General features: G+C 43.7%; 1 protein-coding gene across 1 annotated transcript in view; it reads right to left on the reverse strand.

Annotated features, from left to right (window-relative positions):
- Positions 1-5,029: 5,029 nt before the first annotated feature.
- RAD51B (RAD51 paralog B) overlaps positions 5,030-19,725 on the reverse strand; it is a 557,106-nt gene continuing 542,410 nt past the window's right edge. The window contains exon 11 of the mRNA XM_065403312.1: positions 5,030-5,181. Within this exon, the coding sequence (XP_065259384.1) occupies positions 5,030-5,181 (152 nt within the window). The remainder of the gene's footprint in view (positions 5,182-19,725) is intronic.

The following is a 19,725-nucleotide window of genomic DNA, read 5'->3' on the forward strand; positions in this document are numbered from 1 at the left end:
CTTGGCTTGAGGACACAGTTCAGGGAGTAAGGGGTCTCCCACACTATTGGGGGAGGGATAGTCAGTGGTTTGAGCACTGGCCTGCTAAACCCAGGGTTGAGAGTTCAATCCTTGAGTGGGCCACTTAGGGATCTGGGGCAAAAATCAGTACTTGGTCTTGCTAGTGAAGGCAGGGGGCTGGACTCGATGACCTTTCAAGGTCCCTTCCAGTTCTAGGAGATAGGATATCTCCATTAATAATTTTTCCCTGAGTAGCTAGCTAAAAGATGGTGCACTCACAACTCTGTGACCGATCCTCAAGTTCAGAGATGGCTCTGGACGCTTCAGACACCGCAGAGGGGCTGGTGTCAGGCGTCCTCTTCATGCAGGCATCAGGCTGCTTCTAGTACCAGGATTTCCCCTCACCACAAAGGGGTGCAGGGCTCGGAGTGAAGATTACAATACACTATACTAAAATCCAAACTTTAGTCTCTCACCCCAGTGCTCAGACATACTCAGAGCAGGCAGGCAGCCAGCCCCGGACTAGCAGCCAGAACAGTGGTGCCCGATCTCACTTAGAGAGCTGTAGGGCTAACTCAGCCTGGCTTGGGGAAGTTTTCCCAACAAAACTTTACAAACTGGGAGTTACCCTGGAGAGGGAAAGGGCCAAGCTGAGGGATCTTGCTTTTAGGTAAAATAAAAATAAAAAAAATAAAAAACAACACACAACTAGGTAAGTTCATGGAGAATAAGTCCATCAATGGCTATTAGCCATGGTGGGCGGGAATGGTGTCCCTAGCCTCTGTTTGCCAAAAGCTGGGAATGGGCGACAGGGGATGAATCACTTGATTGCCTGTTCTGTTCATTCCCTCTGGGGCACCTGGCATTGGCCACTGTCAGAAGACAGGCTACTGGGCTAGATAGACTTTGGTCTGACCCAGTATGGCCGTTCTTATGTTCTAGGTCCCCAGAGGCCAGTTCTCGGGGGGGGAAGCCTGCATGCAAGCCTAGGAGTCACCAGTCCCCCACACAGCCAGTCCTGCCCTTTCCCTGGCTGGCTCCAGACTGCTCCAAAATGGCTTCTCTCCCCTCCTGAGCTCCTAGGGAAGGGCATCTCCCTCTATTGGTTGCCAAGCAGGCACTGAGTCAATCCTTGGCTTCCCCGCCATACCAGAGACAGCATGCCTCTCCCTGAGCTACCAACGCACAGAGCCCCAGGAATCTAGGTAAGTTCCTTGGGGAGGGGGAGGTTTACAAGTATATCCAGCATTTGATCCCCTGTTAAAGCACAGGAGTGGAGTTCAGGAGACCTGGGTTCTGTGCCCACCAGTGGTTAGTTATAGGACTTTGGGCACGTCACTACATTTCTCTGTGCCTCGGTTTCCTTATGTGTAAAATGGGGATAATACCATCATCCTTTGTAAGGTACTTTGAGATCTATGGATGAAGAGTGAGTAATAAGAGGTAGGTGATATTATTATTATTATGTATTGAAATCAATGGGATTTCTCAGGTATCTGAAGTGAAGCACGTGCAGTTTCTGTGCTAATGTTGTAAAATACTTTGGATCATTGAATGGCAGTTTAAGAAAAGTAAAGTATTATTGTTCTTCCTGATGCATTAACCCATAAACAATGGTAAATTTCTAACCCATTATTTTGATAAAAATAATAAAATTTTAATTACTACAGTTCATTATAGTGTCTTTCATAAACATTTTACAAAGCAGAAATTCTTAGCACCTGTATGTAGCGTTTGTATGTTCCAAGCACTGGATGGAACAATATCTAATTAGCCTCCTAAGAGTGCTGTGAGGTAGATAAGTAGGAAGTATTTCCATATTTAACATATGGAGAAACGTATCATAGGCAGAGAGGTGAAGGCCCCTGTGTCAGAGACAGGATTAGAATTCAGGAATTCTTGATTCCTATTCCCATGCTGAAACAACCTAAACAAAGCTTATCTCCTTGACAGAAAATATATGATTAGGGCCAATATTTGAAGTCAGATGGAGAGAGAAACTGGAAGGCTGTTGGTGAGTGCTTGTAGAGGGAGAGAGAGAGAGAGAGAAGGCTGGTGTTAGACGGAGTGTACTGTGGTGGTAGTAAAGAGTCATTGTGGTAGGCTTTTGCAAACCATTGGAGGGCGATTTTGAACTGGATCCTGAAATGAATGGGGAGCAGGTGGAGGTGCTTGAGAATAGGCATGGAAGTAGTCCAGCTTCTTTGTACACATGAACAGTCAGGCACTTGCTGGAATATTCTGCACATTAGACACTGTACAGAGTGAGAGTCTGGTTGTCTGAAGATTCCAGAGGAAAATGGAGCTGGAACCAGTGGCAAACAAGCTTTTTGACCACAGGTTTCTGGCCTCAGAGCTCAGTAGACTCAGGATTTACCCCTTTATGAATAATTTTGCTGGTAATGCTAACTAGTACTAATACTAAATAGTGCAGGCTTTTCTCTCTAAAAAGGGTCAAATGTTTATTAGCCAATCTTTTCTTGCAGGGGTTTTGGGTCCAATTCATCATTTCCCTGCATCTTGTGCAATCATTTAGCCTAGTGAAAATTGGATGTAAAAGCTACCAGATAAGGCTATATGACTTATACCCACTTTCATAGATTCCAGGGCCAGAAGGGACAATTGTGATCATCTAGTCTAACCTCCTGTATAAGACAGAACTTCCTCAAAATAATTCCTACAGCTTGAAGAAAAAATTTCCAATCAATTTAAAAGTTGTCAGTGATGGAGAATCCACCATGACCCTTGGTTGATTGGCTAACAATTGGAACACTCTCACTGTTCAAAATGTATGCCTTATTTCCAGTCTGAATTTGTCTAGCTTCAACTTCCAGCCCTTGGATCATGTTACACCTTTCTCTGCTAGACTGAAGAACCCATTATCAAATATTTGTTCCCCTGTAGTTACTTATAGACTATAACCAAGTCACCCTTTGCTTTGTTAACCTAAATAGATTGAGCTCCTTGAGTCTACTATAAGACATGTTTTCTAATTCTTTAATCATTATCGTGGCTCTTCTGAGCCCTACACAATTTTTTAACATCCTTCTTGAATTGTTGACATCAGAATTGGGCACAGGATTCCAGCAGTGGTCATACCAGTGACCAATACAGAGGTAAAATAAATCTTGAGTAGGAGTAGAAGAGTTATGCGTGCACGGATTGCATTAGCCCTTTTGGCTAGTGATGCACTGGGAGCTTCTATTCAGCTGATTATCCACTCCAATTTCCCCCCCCCCCCCCCAGAGTTGCATCTTTCCAGGATAGAGTCCCCCATGGTGTAAGTATGGCCTACATTCTTTGTTCCTAGATGTACATGTTTACATTTAGCTGATTTAAAATGCATTGTTTGATTGCACCCAGTTTACCAGGCGATCCAGATAGCTCTGTATTAGTGACTTGTGCTCATTATTTACCACTCCCCTAATTTTTGTATAATCAGTGATGATTTTATGTTTTCTTTCAGGTCACTGATTAAAAAAAAAAAAAATGTGTTAGTAGTATAGGCAGTGGCGGATTAATAATTTTGCCGCCCCTAGGCCGGGAAATAATTGCCGCCCTGGCCCCGCCCCAACTCCGCCCCTTTCCCGCACCCATTCCAACCCCCTCCCCGCTCCAACTCCACCCCCTCCCTTCCCCTATTGGATCCCTTTCCCAAATCCCCACCCCCAGCCCCGCCTCTTCCCCCAGCGCGCGGCGTTCCCCCTCCTCCCCCCCACCCCGCAAAACAGCTGTTTCGCGGCGCAAGCGCTGGGAGGGGAGAGAAACAGGATGCGGCGGCGCGCTTGCAGAGGAGGTGGAGGTGAGCTGGAGCAGGGGGGCGGGGCGTGGAGGGGAGCTTCCGCCCCTGCAAATTTGTCGGCCTAGGCAATAATACGGCGCTGAGTATAGGGCCAAGAACAGATCCTTGCTGGATTTCCCTAGAAACACACCCACTCAATGATTCCCTTTGCATTTTGAGACCTCTCAGTTAGCCATTTTTAAAAATCCATTTAATATGTGCCATGTTAATTTTATAGCTAATTATAGTTGGTTCTTTTTAAATCAAAATGTGGTACCAAGTCAAAGGACTTACAGAAGACCACGTCTATTTCCTTTATCAACCAAACTTGTAATCTATTTAAAAAAATAATAGATCAGTTAGACAGTTTCTGTTTTCCTTGAACCCATCTTGATTGGCATTCATTATATTACCCACCTTTATTTAGTAATATAGAGTCCCATATCAGTTGCTCCACTATCTTGCCCAGGATCGATGTCAGATTGACAGACCTGGGTCATCCTATTTACCCTTTTAAAATATTGGCACATTAGCTTTTTTCCAGTCTTCTGGAACTTCAGTGTTCCAAGACTTATTGAAAAGGGACATCAATGGTCCAGCAAGCTCCTCAACCAGCTCTTTTACAACTCTTGGATAGAAGTTATCTGGACCTGCTGATTTAAAAATGTCTGACTTTTGTAGCTACTGTTTAACATCCTCCTGAAATACTAGTAGAATGGAAAGAGTGTTATAATCATATGATGGATTAGATCTGTTTTTCCCACAAATACGGACCAGAAATATTTACTGAACACATCTGCCTTTTTTTTGCATTATTATGGATAATTCTACTAGTTCCATAGGGTAATGGATCAATACCATTGTGAGGATTCTTTTGGTCCTAATATACATACTTAAACTCCTTATTGTCTTTAACTTTGCTGGCCACAGATTTCTCCTTGTGGCCCCTTGACTTCCCTTATCAATTTTCTACAATTCCTAGCTTCTAATTTATATCCACCACTAGCAACTTCCCTTTTTCAAAATTTTTTATGTATTTTGTTTTACAGCTACTTTCACTTCCCCTGTAAACAAGGTTGGCTTTTAACCAATATGGTCTTTGCCCTCAACTTTAGAGGTGTAAATCACTACACAGAGTGCAAGGCACCATGGTATCAGGCCCTCTTCATTTACAAAGTCCCCTCTAAAGCTAGCTTGTTGAACACCAACTCTCTGCCTTGTGAGGAGTTCTGAAGTTAGACCTGCTGCTTATTCGTCATCCTGAGCTTGTGCCATCACACTCATCTCCAAAGCCAGATACCAAATATCAGAAGCAGACAATGATGATGTCAGGTGAAGAGCAAGCAAGAACTTTGCATGAACACTCAGAGAGATAGACAGATCTTGTTTCCAAGCTAATGCTGCCAGCAATAAAAAGTGAGTACTGCAGAAAGTGTGATACATTTACAAAATTGTCTCTAAAAAGAGTGGTTTTCTGAGTTTTCCCACAAACCACTGATAGTGCTCTAAAAGTTTATTAGCTGTGAGATCCTTACAGAGACATCACAAGGGAATGCTTTTTAAAAAATGATACAAGGGGTCTTTTCTTTGGATGAAACATAAGAATCCATATGGAAAAGTCATGCTGCATAAAAATGTATTGTACAGACAAGCCCCCACCATTGCTTATTCCTCTTAATTTTCCTCTTTCTGCTGCTGTATAACTGGATTATCTCCTGTACATAACTTTATAAATTCCCAAACTGAAGTATTATCCATTTTTTGTAATTCTGTTCAATACCTATACTTTTTAAGAGAGGCATGATCTAGCACTCAAACTACTCAGTAGCAATAATAATGAAACAGTGCTGTTTTGGCTTAAAGATCTGTCAGGGTAAACGGAAAGGCCCCTGAGTTGCATCATATCCCATCTCTTGAGCCAATCCCAGAGGATGATGGTGGGAAGTTGCTCTCTGCCATGAAAACTCTCATTTGTAGAGCTCCAAAGGGCTCAGTTTCCAACTTGGGCTTTCCAGGAGGCTTTGGTCTCTTCCTGACAGATGAGGATCTGGCCACAGTGATCTGAGTCCTGAGCTTTCATGACCTCCAGACTGGATTACTGTAATGCACTGTACATGAGAAGACCTGAAGAGCCTCCAGTTGGTCCTACATGCAGCAGCTCACCTATTAAATAACGAGTCATTGTGACCACTTTACCCCAGCACTACTGACTCCCCATAAAACACCCAATCACATAAAAACCTAATTCTGATTTTCAAAGCTTTCAGTGGGATGGATCTGAAGTATCTCATGGACTGGGCCAGGGGACAGAGCTTCAGCACTCCCTTAGACAAATTTACTGTCTTCAGAACGCTTCCACCCACCCTTTTGCAATGGTTCTCCACAGTAATTAACATAAAAACACAACAAACTGCTCAGTCTATTGCCCAATAGAAAAGGGGAGAGGTCAGAGGAGAGATCATCAGTGTCGATTACTACAATGTGCTCTATACCACCATAACGAGAGTAGGACAGACAGACAAAAGAAAAAAAGAAAAAAAGGAAAAATGACACTTGTTTAATTTTGACACATTGAACTGCCTTCACGTGGCAACAGAATATTTTCTCAATCACTTTCCATTTGGCAAGCATTGATTCCTCCACCCCCACGTTTCAACTGGAGCCGAAATTAACATACATAGCAGTTTTCCCTAAACATCAACAACTTATGTAACACTGGATCCTGCCAAGACATCTCGGGTTTGAGCATTAACAAACCCTGGAATAGGGTTTGTTAGTTAATGGCTGGAGCGGACTCAGCAGAGGGAGCATAAAACATTACAGCTTTGAGGGCTTTATACAAGTGATGGCTAATAGCTCCTCCACCCCTTGCCAATGGAGTAATGGAACAGCAGGTAAATTCTGTACAAAACACTTATTTAGAACCCATAGGTGGGGGGGAAAAAACCTTTTGAACTAATCAAGCTATTGCTCCTCCAGGTTGGGAAGAAAGAGAGAGATTGTTATTGTTATTTCTATTTTTAAATACTTTGGAGATGCTCAGATACCATGGTGATAGGGGCCATATAAGTACCCAGTGAGAGAGGAATTTTTCCATCAGATAACTTTAAAGTAGGTAGTCTCGACTTTAAAACGTGACAGCATACTTTTAGACAAAATTTGAGGAACTTTCCAAATCAGTCATTAAAAAGCATGAGGAACAGTGAAATAGTAAACAAGACTTTCAGGCTACTTTCATAGCCAATACTGGGCTTAATGCAGAAAGATGCCCATGTGCTACTCTCACTGACTTAGACATTGGACACAGCCAATTTATATTATCCCTTTTACCCCAATCACACAGATTTAGCCTCTGATTTCAAAGGAATCTTGGAGGAAATCTCTCTGATTTTGAAGTATCAAATAAACGTTACCATACAAAGATTAAAAAAAAAAAAAAAAAAAGTCTTTTAAAGGTTTTGAGCTCACTGTGAATTTACTGATTCATACAGCATCTGGTTCTGCCACAAACTCACAGTGCTTCAGTTTTCCCCATCTGTAAAATGTGTTTAATGATATTTACCTACCTTATGGGGAAATTGTGAGGTTTTAATTGATGTTTCTAAAGTGCTCCAAGAACTTTAGGTGGAAGGCACTTTAGAAGGGAAAGTGTTGTTAATATGAAGCCCTGTTGAAAATGAAAAGGCATGTTGGAATATTCAGAGGATTAATTTAAGATTAACTGGATGGCACAGGTGCACAAGATTCCTTTTTCTCTTCCTCATTCTTCTACTAATGAGTATTTTTGTTAAGAGTTTGCATAAGGAGGATGAAAGCTTATGTTATCTTGTCAATTTCATCTTGACAAAAGCACCTTTGTAAATGTGTTGGTATCAATTTCCCAGGTAAAAAAAGGAAAACCACCTCACACATCCTATGAGAGATAAAGCAATGATCCCAAGTCACAGTAAAGCTGGAAAACAGGCTGAGAGAAAAGTAAAATGAAAAGTCAACCCTGAGACAATCCAAAAGATTTCTGCCCAGTTTGAAGATGCTGGGATTCCCACAGGGTTCCTCCATCCGATTGCACTGCTCTACAGCCAAAATGCTTCTGAAATAAATGTAGTCAAACTTTACTAATTCTGGGTCACTGAGAACGAAAATGATGCTTACAATTGTTGATTGGTTCTAGTTTTCAAGATATGCTATTGGGTCAGTATATACGACCCTTGACTTGGGAATGGCGGAGGATAAGTGAGTTATAAAGGGAAGGGATCTCAATTTAAACCAGAAATGACTAAAATACATCTTTGACTGGATCTATGAATAAATCTATGGCTGTACTTGCTTTTTAGGCAAAACAATGAATGATGCAATCTGAAGCTGGTATTGCGTCATACATGATATGAATTGCATCATGTTATTCCTAGAAGTCATGGATGATGCAATCATAACGAAGCTTACATCACTCTGCTGAACAAATTGCCCTATATCAGCTCTAGAAATCATACAGTGTCGTGCTCTCTTATGTGTCAGTGTTTGAGTTTGCAAAGGGACACATTTCTGTTTAGCCAAAGTGAGCAGAGATGCCTCGTACTTGTGTGAACAGTGCAGATAACTTCTGCTATGTTTGTGGTGAAGTGACTTTTGCATCACAAAAGCGCAGTATAACCACTATGGTTAAGAAAGCCTATCACCTTTATTTTGGCTGCAAAATTGGAGATCAGGACAAGAGGTGGGCCCCACACATATGCTGCAACACTTGTGCAACAAATCTTCGCCAGTGGTTGAACAGGAAAAGGAAATCTATGCCTTTTGCAGAGCCAATGATTTGGAGAGAGCCAACAGACCATACCAGCAATTGTTACTTCTGCATGGTGCCTCCAGTTGGGAAAGGTGTGTCAAAGAAGAAAAAGTGGACTGTGCATTATCCAAACATTCCATCAGCTATACGCCCAGTACCCCACGGAGAAGGACTGCCGGTTCCTGATGCACCAGAATCATTCTCACTTGAGTCAGACGAGGAAGAGGAAGAGGATGAAACTTCTGGTCCTGAACCATCAATGTCACAGGACCCACATTTTCTCCCATCCTCCTCCTCTGAACCACACCTCATAACACAAGGTGAACTGAATGACCTTGTCAGGGATTTGGAACTACCCAAGAGTAAGGCAGAGCTGTTGGGCTCCAGACTACAGCAGTGGAATCTCCTAGCAGGTGATGTTAGGGTTTCCATGACCGTCAAAAGGATCTTGTCCCATTCTTCTTCATGGAAGGTGATCTTGTAGCCTGCAACAACATCGATGGTGTGATGGCAGCCCTCAACATCGTTCACGATCCAGATGAGTGGAGACTGTTCATTGATTCATCGAAGACGAGTCTTAAAGCTGTTTTACTGCATAATGGCAATGTTTTGCCATCAATTCCAGTTGGTCATGCAGTCCATAGGAAGGAAACCTATGACAACGTGAAACAACTTTTGAGGTGCATAAACTATGACCAACATCAGTGGCAGCTTTGTGGCGATTTGAAGGTTGTTGCTCTCTTGCTTGGTCTGCAGACTGGATACACAAAGTACTGCTGTTTTCTCTGTGAATGGGATAGTCGTGCAAGAGATTCCCACTACATCAAGAAAGATTGGCCACTCCGACAGTCATTGGAGCCTGGGAGGAAAAGTGTTCAGCATCCACCACTTGTTGAATCAAGGAAGATTTTGTTACCACCCTTACACATCAAGCTGGGTCTGATGAAGAACTTTGTCAAGGCCATTGACAAAACACAAGCAGCTTTCAAGTACCTCCGTGGAAAATTTTCAAGGTTAAGTGACGCTAAGATAAAGGAAGGTGTCTTTGTTGGTCCTCAGATTCGTGAACTTCTTCGAGATGATGCATTTGACCATGCACTGCGTGGCAAGGAAAAGACAGCATGGAAAGCCTTCCAGTTAGTGGCAATAAATTTTCTCGGAAACAACAAGGCAGACAACTACAGGTTGTTGGTGGAAAACCTCCTCAAGGCATACAAAAGCCTTGGTTGCAACATGTCACTAAAGATACATTTTTTGCACTCTCATCTAGATTTTTTTCCACCGAACTGCGGAGCAGTGAGCGACGAGCACGGCGAGCGATTTCACCAGGACATTGCAACAATGGAGAAACGCTATCAGGGCAAATGGAGCCCATCAATGTTTGCAGACTATTGCTGGACAGTGACAAGAGATGCTCCATTTAATGAATACAAGAGACAAGCCAAGAAGCGCTGAGTAGACACTGAATAGGACTAAACTATGTACAGAATAGTTTTTTGCCTTTTGTTTCATAATAAATTTTATTTATATAACCCTTTTGCTGATTTTTAAAGTGTTACATAAACAGGACAGGTGAAATATTATCACGTAAAGCAACCATAAACACATGAAAAGACCTAGGTTTACAATTTATGAATAAAACTCTATCTACACAATATACATAGACATAAAATGTAAAAACTTAAATATCTTAGAAACAGTAGCCAGTTGTTTTAATTGTCATATTTGAATTCAGCACATCAAAATACATAATAAATAGCACATTTTATCTCTGAAGCAGACGACTTCTCAAAAATTGTAGACCAGTGTTGTCACTCCCATGCTATCACTGAATGTATATTGCACTTTTCAGATGAGAATCGTAACGTTTTATAGATATTAATTAACTACACTTCACACACCCCCTGTAGGATAGTCTCATTTTGCAGCTAGAGAAACCAAAGCTCAGAGGAGTTATTGACTTGCTCAGGGCCACAAAACAGAATGCAGATCATGCTCCTTTACATGAAGTAAAGCAGGGGTTCTCAACCTTTTTCTTTCTGGGGCCCCCCTGACATGCTATAAAAACCTCTATGGCCCACCTGCACCACAACTGTTTTTCTACATGTAAAAGCAAGGGCCGGATAAGGGGTAGCAACAGGGCAATTGCCTGGGGCTTCCCACTACAGGGGGCCCTGTGAAGCTAAGTTCCTCAGGTTTCTGCTCAGGCCCCAGGCTGCAGTCCCGCATGGTGGGCCTTTGGCTTTTTGCCCTGGGCCCCAACGAGTCTAACACCAGCCATACTTGGTGGCCCCCCTGAAACTTGCTCACAGCCTCCCAGGGGACCCTGGACCCCTGGCTGAGAACCACTGAAGTAAAGGACCCAGGTTTCTGATCTAAAGACAAGTTTAAAAATTAAAAATCCATTCATCCAATCAAGCATTTTCTGACATTTTCCTTGTTTGAAAACAAGAGTTTCCTACCCCTGCTTGATCTCACTATGAAGTTGGAATGCTGCATCTCTAATCCACATTGTGACTTCCAGGGCAACATATTGCAGGTCACAAACACAGAAGAATTTCATCTGACTGCAAGATCATGCAGGAGGAAGGAGAGGATGGGCAATTAACTTATTCTTATTCTAACATATCTTCAACACAACATAGGCAACAGATGATGCTATTTACTTTGCCACAGATTTTGGGCACGTCATACATTAGAGGCACACTATTACTATTACCCATCACCCACTAGTATAATAATGATACGTTGCCCTTCTATCGAAGGATCTTGAAGTGCTTTACAAACATTAATGAACAAAGTGATTTGCCCAGGGTCAGGAAATGAGTCAATGACAGGCCCAGAACAGAACCCAGGCATCCAGACTTCCAGTTTTATGGTTAAACCAGTCAAAAATGCTTCTCTCAATTCCCAAGATACTTTTAAGGTCTTACAAAAACATGTGTGGGGGTTGGTGTTTGCCCCTTCCCTTCTGGCTGCTGGGAGGGGAAGTGGTTCCTCCTGTTAAGTGTCTTTCTGTATGGGAGAAGAAAAGGGCTAGGGGGAGCCACACCCCCTTGTTTTTGTAGATGGGAAGAAGGACAAATCTCTCTTTTTTTCTTGTTTTGGGCTAACTTTCCTGTGATCAAACAGACAAAGCAGAAAAAGCTCCTGAGATAGGTGTTCTGCTCACTCTGCCTGTAACTGGAACTTTGCTCAGGATCCTTTACACAGGAACCTATGCATCCGAAGAAGTGGGTTGTAGCCCACGGAAGCTTATGCTCTAATAAATTTGTTAGTCTCTAAGGTGCCACAAGTACTCCTGTTATTTTTGCGGATACAGACTAACACGGCTGCTACTCTGAAACCTGGCTGCAAGCAGTTTGCAAAATGTTAATAGAGTGCAGCAGTCCGAACACAATTAAAAATTTGCCAGTTGTGCTGCTGTATACTCGTTTTAAGCCTGCCAAAGAGCGACAGTCCCTCCAGCAAAGACTCCTTCCGCTTTCACATAAAGCAGAGCTTGATATTGCTTTTCAGATATCTAAGAAATGCCAGGGCTGCGAACAAGTGATCTAAGCCTCCTTTATCCTCGCTCCAAAGCGCGATGATAAAGAGGTGAGACTTGCGTGGTTGGCTGCTATCTCCAGTCACACCTCGCTACTAATCCCGGTGATGAAAAGGCACACCTTGGATCTGAAATCCTGCTCAGGTCTGTGTCCAACCTACTGTACAGAACACATGCCATACCCTGATCCTGTTGCAAAGGATGAAGAACAGAAATTCAACAGAGCAAGCAAGCGTTTGATGTAACAGATTCCACTCTGATGTGATGTGGAGCCCACAAAGTCCAAGGAGAGAATCCTGCAGTTTTGCACATCTGTAGTGTTTCTCCTCAGAGGATCTCTTTATTTCCATTAATTAATTGAGCCTCACACCACCACTTCAAAGTATAAAACAGTCCTCATTTTACACCTGGTGAGAGAGACAGTAAGTTAAATTGGCCAAGCTCCCACCAAATGTCAAAGGTTGTAGTGAAAGCAGGACTGGGGACTCCTGGAGAATCCTAGCAGATTCTCGTTCAATATCTAAATGCTAGCTTAGCTGGTCTGGCCCAGCAGAAATGACAGGGGGAAAGAGTTTCTTGAGTTTAGAGTATTTGTTAACTATACCTGGCTGAAATAGGGCTGGCCAGTGGGGAGTGCTCTGCACTTCCAGATTCAATTCCTGGGCCTAGTTTCTCACTCCCCAGCTGGCAGGGTCCTAGTGCTGCAGTGGTCACATGCTCAGGGGAAAAGAATTTGCAAAACCAAAACAGGCTCATCAAGTCTGTCTTAAGCAGAAGCCAATGCTTTGTGCTTTAGAGGAAGGCAAACAAAACAAAAAACCAGAAGCCCCACCATAATGCTCCCAGCCTACTGTGCAGTAACCAAGGAAGCAACACCTTATGTTATTTACAGCAAACTCTTCTGGCTGATGAGGAAGAGGTGGTGACAAACTCTAATGGAAACAACAAGGAGTCCGGTGGCACCTTAAAGACTAACAGATTTATTTGGGCATAAGCTTTCTTGGGGGGGAAAAAAACCTCATTTCTTCAGATGCATGCATGCATTCCATGCATCTGAAGAAGTGAGGTTTTTTACCCACGAAAGCTTATGCCCAAATAAATGTTAGTCTTTAAGGTGCCACTGGACTCCTTGTTTTTGTGGATACAGACTAACACGGCTACCCCCGATACTAAACTCTAATGGGAATCCTGCTTCCAGTCCTCCTTTTGGGAAGGATGGTAAATGTGACAGATTAGAGGTTATTAAACATCAAGGAAGAGATGAGGGGATACCCCCAAGGATTGAGAGAGGGCCCCACGGGGAGTAATGAGATGAGACAAGTGTCCAAGATAAATTCCTGCTCATCTGTTTCTGAAAGGCACCCTTTCTGCTCTGTCCAGTTTTCTCCCCCTCCCCCCCAGCACAGACTACAGTTATGACAGATACAGTTTTCTTAATCAGCATTGTGCAGCAGCTGAGTTTGGCTGTGGGGAGGGCAAAGAGCCCAGGGAGAGTTCAGCACAGAGAGGGTTAAAGAGCCTTCCCTCTGCCACTTCAGCTTGGCGCCCAGAGTATAGATTACTCCCTTCAACAATAGCAAGTCATTATTGGGGGGGAGGGGGAGGAGGGTATTTTTTTCTTTCGTCTGCAGAGCTGAGGGCCTTCTCTTGCAGAAAGCACAGCAGGAATAATCCAGCAAGGTCAGAGGAAGGGTCAGGGGTCAGCAGGCAGGACAGGTCAACACTAGGCGCTCTGAGCAGGTGGGTGCGGGTGAAAGGTCTGTTTCAGTCTCCCACAAACCCCCGTTAGAAATTTAAGATGCACTTTGGGAGCAAGTTGGATCACAGTAACCTGGAGTAGCAGGCAGGAGACGCTTCTGTCCCATGGTTCCCAAGTGTAGGAGTGGGGGGAGCGGGGGGGGGGGGGGGAGAGAGAATAGGAGGACAAAATGCATTATGTTGACTGGTTTGCTTGTGTTTTGTTCTGTGTGTGATGGACAAGTCCAAATGCGTTGGGAAGAAATGGAAACGTGCTGGCTTCTTCTGTAGCGAGGGCTGCGTATGTAAGAATTGTGTTTAGATAAGCAGAGGGGAGACCCGGGATGAATGACACAATGAAGGGAAAATGGGCAAACTAGAGGGAAATCTCATTTCTAGAATTTAAGCCACAAACATGTTTTTCCAATCCAGGAGAAAGAACAATGCACAGCAATTAGAGAAAGGGACTGGCAGTCAGTCAGGTCTCTTCAGTTCTATTCCCAGCTCTGCCACAGACTTACTCAGCTTGATTCTTTATTCTTACACAAATGTCATTCAGGATTAACTCTACTGAAGTCAACTGAGTCACACCACTGTAAAACTGCCACAAAAAGAGGAGAATTAGGCCCAATTTCCCCATCTGTAAAATGGAGATAATACTTCCAGTAACAGAGTTGAAAGTACCTCCCCATGACTGCTGAGTCAAGGCAGGAGTTACGGTGAACCTGTGTGGAGAGAAGTTTGGTTTAGATAGTCTGGGAACAAGAGGGCCAGAAAGAACTACAAAGTCCTGCCTGCATCTAGAAACTTCAAAAAAGAATCCCTTTTAAATCTTTACAACAGTCCAGTTTCTTCTCCACCATGAAAGACATTACACTTCCTTACCTGTCATTAAATTCTCTCTCCCCTGCCCTTCACCTGAATCCAAATACACCTCTACCCCGATATAATGCGACCCGATACAAGACGAATTCGGATATAACGCGGTAAAGCAGTGCTCCCGGGGGAGCGGGGCTGCGCACTCCGGCGGATCAAAGCAAGTTCGATATAACGCGGTTTCATCTATAACGCGGTAAGATTTTTTTGGCTCCCGAGGACAGCGTTATATCAGGGTAGAGGTGTATCACAGGAGTTGAATTTTCAAGGTTACAACATTCAACTGGTTTGAAATTGAGCAAAGTGAGCTTGCCCAACCCATTATAGGGCTTCAGTCCTTCTACACCTACATTCCCACAAAACAAAATAATTAAGAGGTGCGCGCACACACACACACACACACACACACAAAGCCAGAGAAAACTCCAGGTGTCTTATCTTAAAAGCACACACTTCTGAGCCTGCCAGAGGAGAGAACAGAACAGAGGATTTGCCATACCAGATCAGGTCTAATATTCTGTCTCTAGCAGTTCAGAAAGAGGTTTTGTTTAAAAAACAAAACAAAAAAGGCAGCACAATGGGGATAGAAGGAGAGATTCCTTCCGCCTTTGACACCAACACAGCCAACTCTTAGGCCTGGTCTACACTACGACTTTAATTCGGATTTAGCTGCTTTAATTCGAATTAACGCTTGACCCGTCCACACAACGAAGCCATTTAATTCGAATTAAAGAGCCCTTTAATTCGATTTCTGTACTCCTCCTCGACGAGAGGAGTAGCGTCAAAATCGGTATTGTTAATCCGAATTAAGGTTAGTGTGGCCGCAATTCGAAGTTATTGGCAATTCAATGTTATTGGCTACCCACAATGCAACGCTCTGGAAATCGATGCTACTACGGTAGCTTGGACGCACACCACCGAATTAATGGTGCCTAGTGTGGCCGAATACATTCGAATTTATAAAACCGGTTTCCTAAATTCGAATTATATAAATTCGGATTAATCCTGTAGTGTAGACATACCCTTATACTCAGAACCTTTCTCCCACACATGTAGGCCTCCTTTTCTCCCATCTGATCTCACTTATCTTGCCATGGTTTCTGGCCAGTAACTGGGAAACAAAGTTGAATCTAGCAATAGGCAAAAACTGATGTTTGGCTCTGGAACCAAACTTTCTTAAAAAGTTTAGGATTGATTGAATCAGGCGTTTTGGTTTAACCCATTAGTGAGATAAGTAGTCAGATGCAAAGTCTGGATCCAGATCTACACTTCCCAGAATTCAAAGGTTTAGATCTTTGGTTCAGGTTCATCTCTGGTAGAGTGTGTGTGTGTGGGGGGGGGGGGGGGGGGGGGAGAGTGGGAACCACACACAAAACAGGGAAGAAAAAGAAAAGACACCCTGCAACAAAGCTCTAACTCCCAAGAGAAGGTGCCATCTCCAATTTCAAAATACTTCCCCTACTTGTGACTACACAGAGTCTGGTTATGAAGGAACTAATCCCACGTATGAAAGGCAGGGGGATGGGGAGAGAGAGAAAGACAGACTTTATTCCTGTTACAGACCATGTACTGAGTCTCTCCTTATCATATTTGGCTTCTGAACAGAGACTTTCCTCTTCCTCCTCCCTACAAATCATCAGACCTGAGACTAACCCTTTTGAAAGGGAAGAGAGCTGATTGTCATCTCTGGACCAAAGTTAGAAGAGGAAAACACCTGGTGCTAAATTCTACTGCACAGGCACAGCTCCATTTTCAGGCATGAATGGCTTGGATTTGAAGCCAGTGTGTTTTTTAATTACTTCTCTGCATAACTCATGGGCTTTTTGTTGAAACTGGGTCACAACGTTACCTTTTCCTCCTTGCTGGGATTATTTGCTGTGTCAGTTTGTATTGCACACACACACACACACACACACCCTTTGAGCCAGGGACTAGAGTTGTAAACTGTTACTGGCTTTGGCTCAATCTCTTTTGGCAGTTTCTTCACCTGAAGAGCTGAAGCATTTTGTGTGGTGGTAGGGATGCTGAGCTGCCACAGAGGGACACAGAGCTGCTCCAGTCCTCATAACTGACTGGATAACAGAGCTGCTCTGTCCCTCACCACCACAGGGACATCCCTTTCAGAAATCAGAGCTGCCCCATTCTATGACACAGCAAGGACACTGGGCTCCTCTCTCTTGAGCAGCCACAGGGACGCAAATCTGCCCTGTCCCTTGCTACCATGCACAGAATCCTTACAGCTTTCCTGCCTTTGGAATAGTTCTGGATTCGCAACAGCAAATGTAATGGCTTCCCGTCCCCTTCACTTCTCCCCACCAGCTCCCTCACAAATACCTCTGCTCTTTTGCTATCACTAAAAAAGGAAGAATTTAGCAAGACAAAGAGAAAGATACTGACACACATTAAGGCCATAAAGAATTTGCTAAGCTCTGGAGTCCTCAGCCCATCGGGATTCCTGAGGAGTAGTTCTGTTCCGGTACACAGCCTGACTCTGATCTCAGAGAAAAGATTTTTTAACATGTCAATACAAGGTCCCCACCCATTTCCACATGAGCAGACTTTCTGTCCAGCCCCTATTTATTACCCTGACTGGACATGGTTCGGTGTGCACTTAGATTGAAGTTACTCAGCCTCTTAAACCAACGCTGAAAGAAAAAGAAAAACAAAGGAGTAATTTCCGTTTCCACTATGCTGTCCCTTTCTACTGAGTTTGAACTCATCGGCCATTTAATTGCCCGAGCTGAAGAAGGGCTGCTCTCTTGTCCCTGACCTTGGGTATAAACTACAGTCTCGTCACCCCCCTTAGAACATTCTGTGTCTGGACTCCTGCCCTCGGACTGGTTACAATATGCTCCTAACAGAACTGAGTGAAGGGCTCAGGTTACAACTGGAAACTCACCAGCTGATCAAAGCTCTTCACAGTCCAGGGGAAGAGATAGGGGCCAACTAGGACTGCCATCACATTTTATTTCAATACCACCACATTTAATTTGTTCAAACCCCAAAACCTTATGGCTCCAGAAATTTCTATATGGGAATACAGCCTGATAACAAAACAAGATTTAAGAACCGGGGTAAAAATAACTCCTTCCAAACCTCCCCACAACCGATAATGAGCCATGGAAGTACATTGGTGTATATTAATAATACTAACACCCAGCTCTTCATCTTTAGATATAAGTGCTTTACAAAGGAGGGCTGTATCATTATCCCTGTTTTACACATGTGTAAACTGAGGCACAACAGGGCAAAGTGACTTGCCCTTCTGGGTGACATTGGGTAATAACAGAACCAGGAACAGAACCCAGATCTCCTGAAACCCTGTCCAGTGCCCTATCCACTAGGCTATACTCCCTGCCTGTTGAAATACAAAGAATTCCACAGTCCCAGGTGTTCTGTGTACAGTCCCCTAACTCCTCCCTCTTGGGATTATATAATGCAGAGGGGTCAGCAGTTCCAGCCCCACTGAATGAAGTTGCTGCAGATCATCCTAAATTAGAATCATAGAACATCAGGGTTGGAAGGGACCTCAGGAGGTCATCTAGTCCAACCCCCTGCTCAAAGTAGGACCAATCCCCAGACAGATTTTTACCCCAGATCCCTAAATGGCCCCCTCAAGGATTGAACTCACAATCCTGGGTTTAACAGGCCAATGCTCAAACCACTGAGCTAATTAGTACACCTCTACCTCGATATAACGCTGTCCTCGGGAGCCAAAAAAAATATCTTACCGTGTTATATCGAACTTGCTTTGATCCACTGGAGAGCGCAGCCCATATCGGGTCACGTTATATCGAGGTAGAGGTGTAATGGCTTTAAATACTAAATGCACTCAGAGCAAGTTCATCCTACAGGGGTCAAACTGTGCACTGCAGGGTTCCGCAGAGGTGGCAGAAAGAACTCACTGTTGCTGGCACTGGAGCAACTCCACTGCTGGTAGTGAAGTGCTACTGTACACCAAGTGCCAGCAGCCACCAGTTTTTTTACCAGCATGCAATTCAGACTTGCTTTGCACAGGTCTAGATGACACAGCAGCTAAAACCAGCAGCTGCCTAGAGCCTTGCCTGAATTAGAGCTGCCACCATTTGTGTCACCAGTGGCATTGCCACTGTATTAGTATCAAAGAACTGTTTTTCAGAAAAAAAATGTAATGTAGCTAGAGCCTGTATGCTGTGTGAAGTAGTCTCTTTGCATTCCTGCAGTTTTAACCTTGTTTAAAGCTGACACTAGCTTCTGCTCCTGCCTCATCAGTTAGCAGATGAATGGCCTGGAACCAGTTTTTTAAATTAATTTCTTGGGCATGTAATTCTGGGTGTCATGGGAAGTACAAGGAAAGGTTTGCTTTGGACTGCCTGGGTGCACAACAGTCTGCTACTCCTGGTTTATTTTGTTTTCATAGGTTTCCTTCTATAGTCCCTCACTTCTGCTCTGTTAGTGTGCATCTCTTTCCCCTTCTGCCTCTCTCCCCCTCCCTGCATTTGTGTATGTCTCATTGGCAGGTCTGTGGCCACTATTTTATTGAAGATTTGTCCCTGACTAGATGGGCTGCACATCCTAATTTATTATAGTGCTGATCCTGATTCCTCCCCCAAAGGCTATTGTATTTCATTTGCAAATACAAAGAATTACTTGGACTTTGCCAACAGTTTGGCATGGGTGGGTTTTGGAAACACCAGCCCTCCTGCCCTTGAACTCTTTTTGTGTGTTCACCATTTGCAGACTCCATTCCCATTGCTGAAGTGCTGCAGAAGCTGCCTGTCCATTTGCTTTCCTTGGCAGCAGCAGCTCAGGCACAGCATATTCATTTGGGAAGCTGTAAGCTGGGGTCAGGGAAAACTGCTGGCCCCATTTGGCTGTACAGACATTGGCAATTGCTGTTACAAGTCAGGCTCGGCCCCCTAGAGCAGGCAGCAGACGTGCAGAAGTGAAAAAACTCAAAATATTTTTGGTGCATTTGCACTTATCAAATATCACATCCTAAAACCAAAAATTTGTGTAGGA

This window comes from Emys orbicularis, chromosome 4, assembly GCF_028017835.1.
Source record: "Emys orbicularis isolate rEmyOrb1 chromosome 4, rEmyOrb1.hap1, whole genome shotgun sequence".
NCBI classification, from domain to species: domain Eukaryota; kingdom Metazoa; phylum Chordata; order Testudines; family Emydidae; genus Emys; species Emys orbicularis.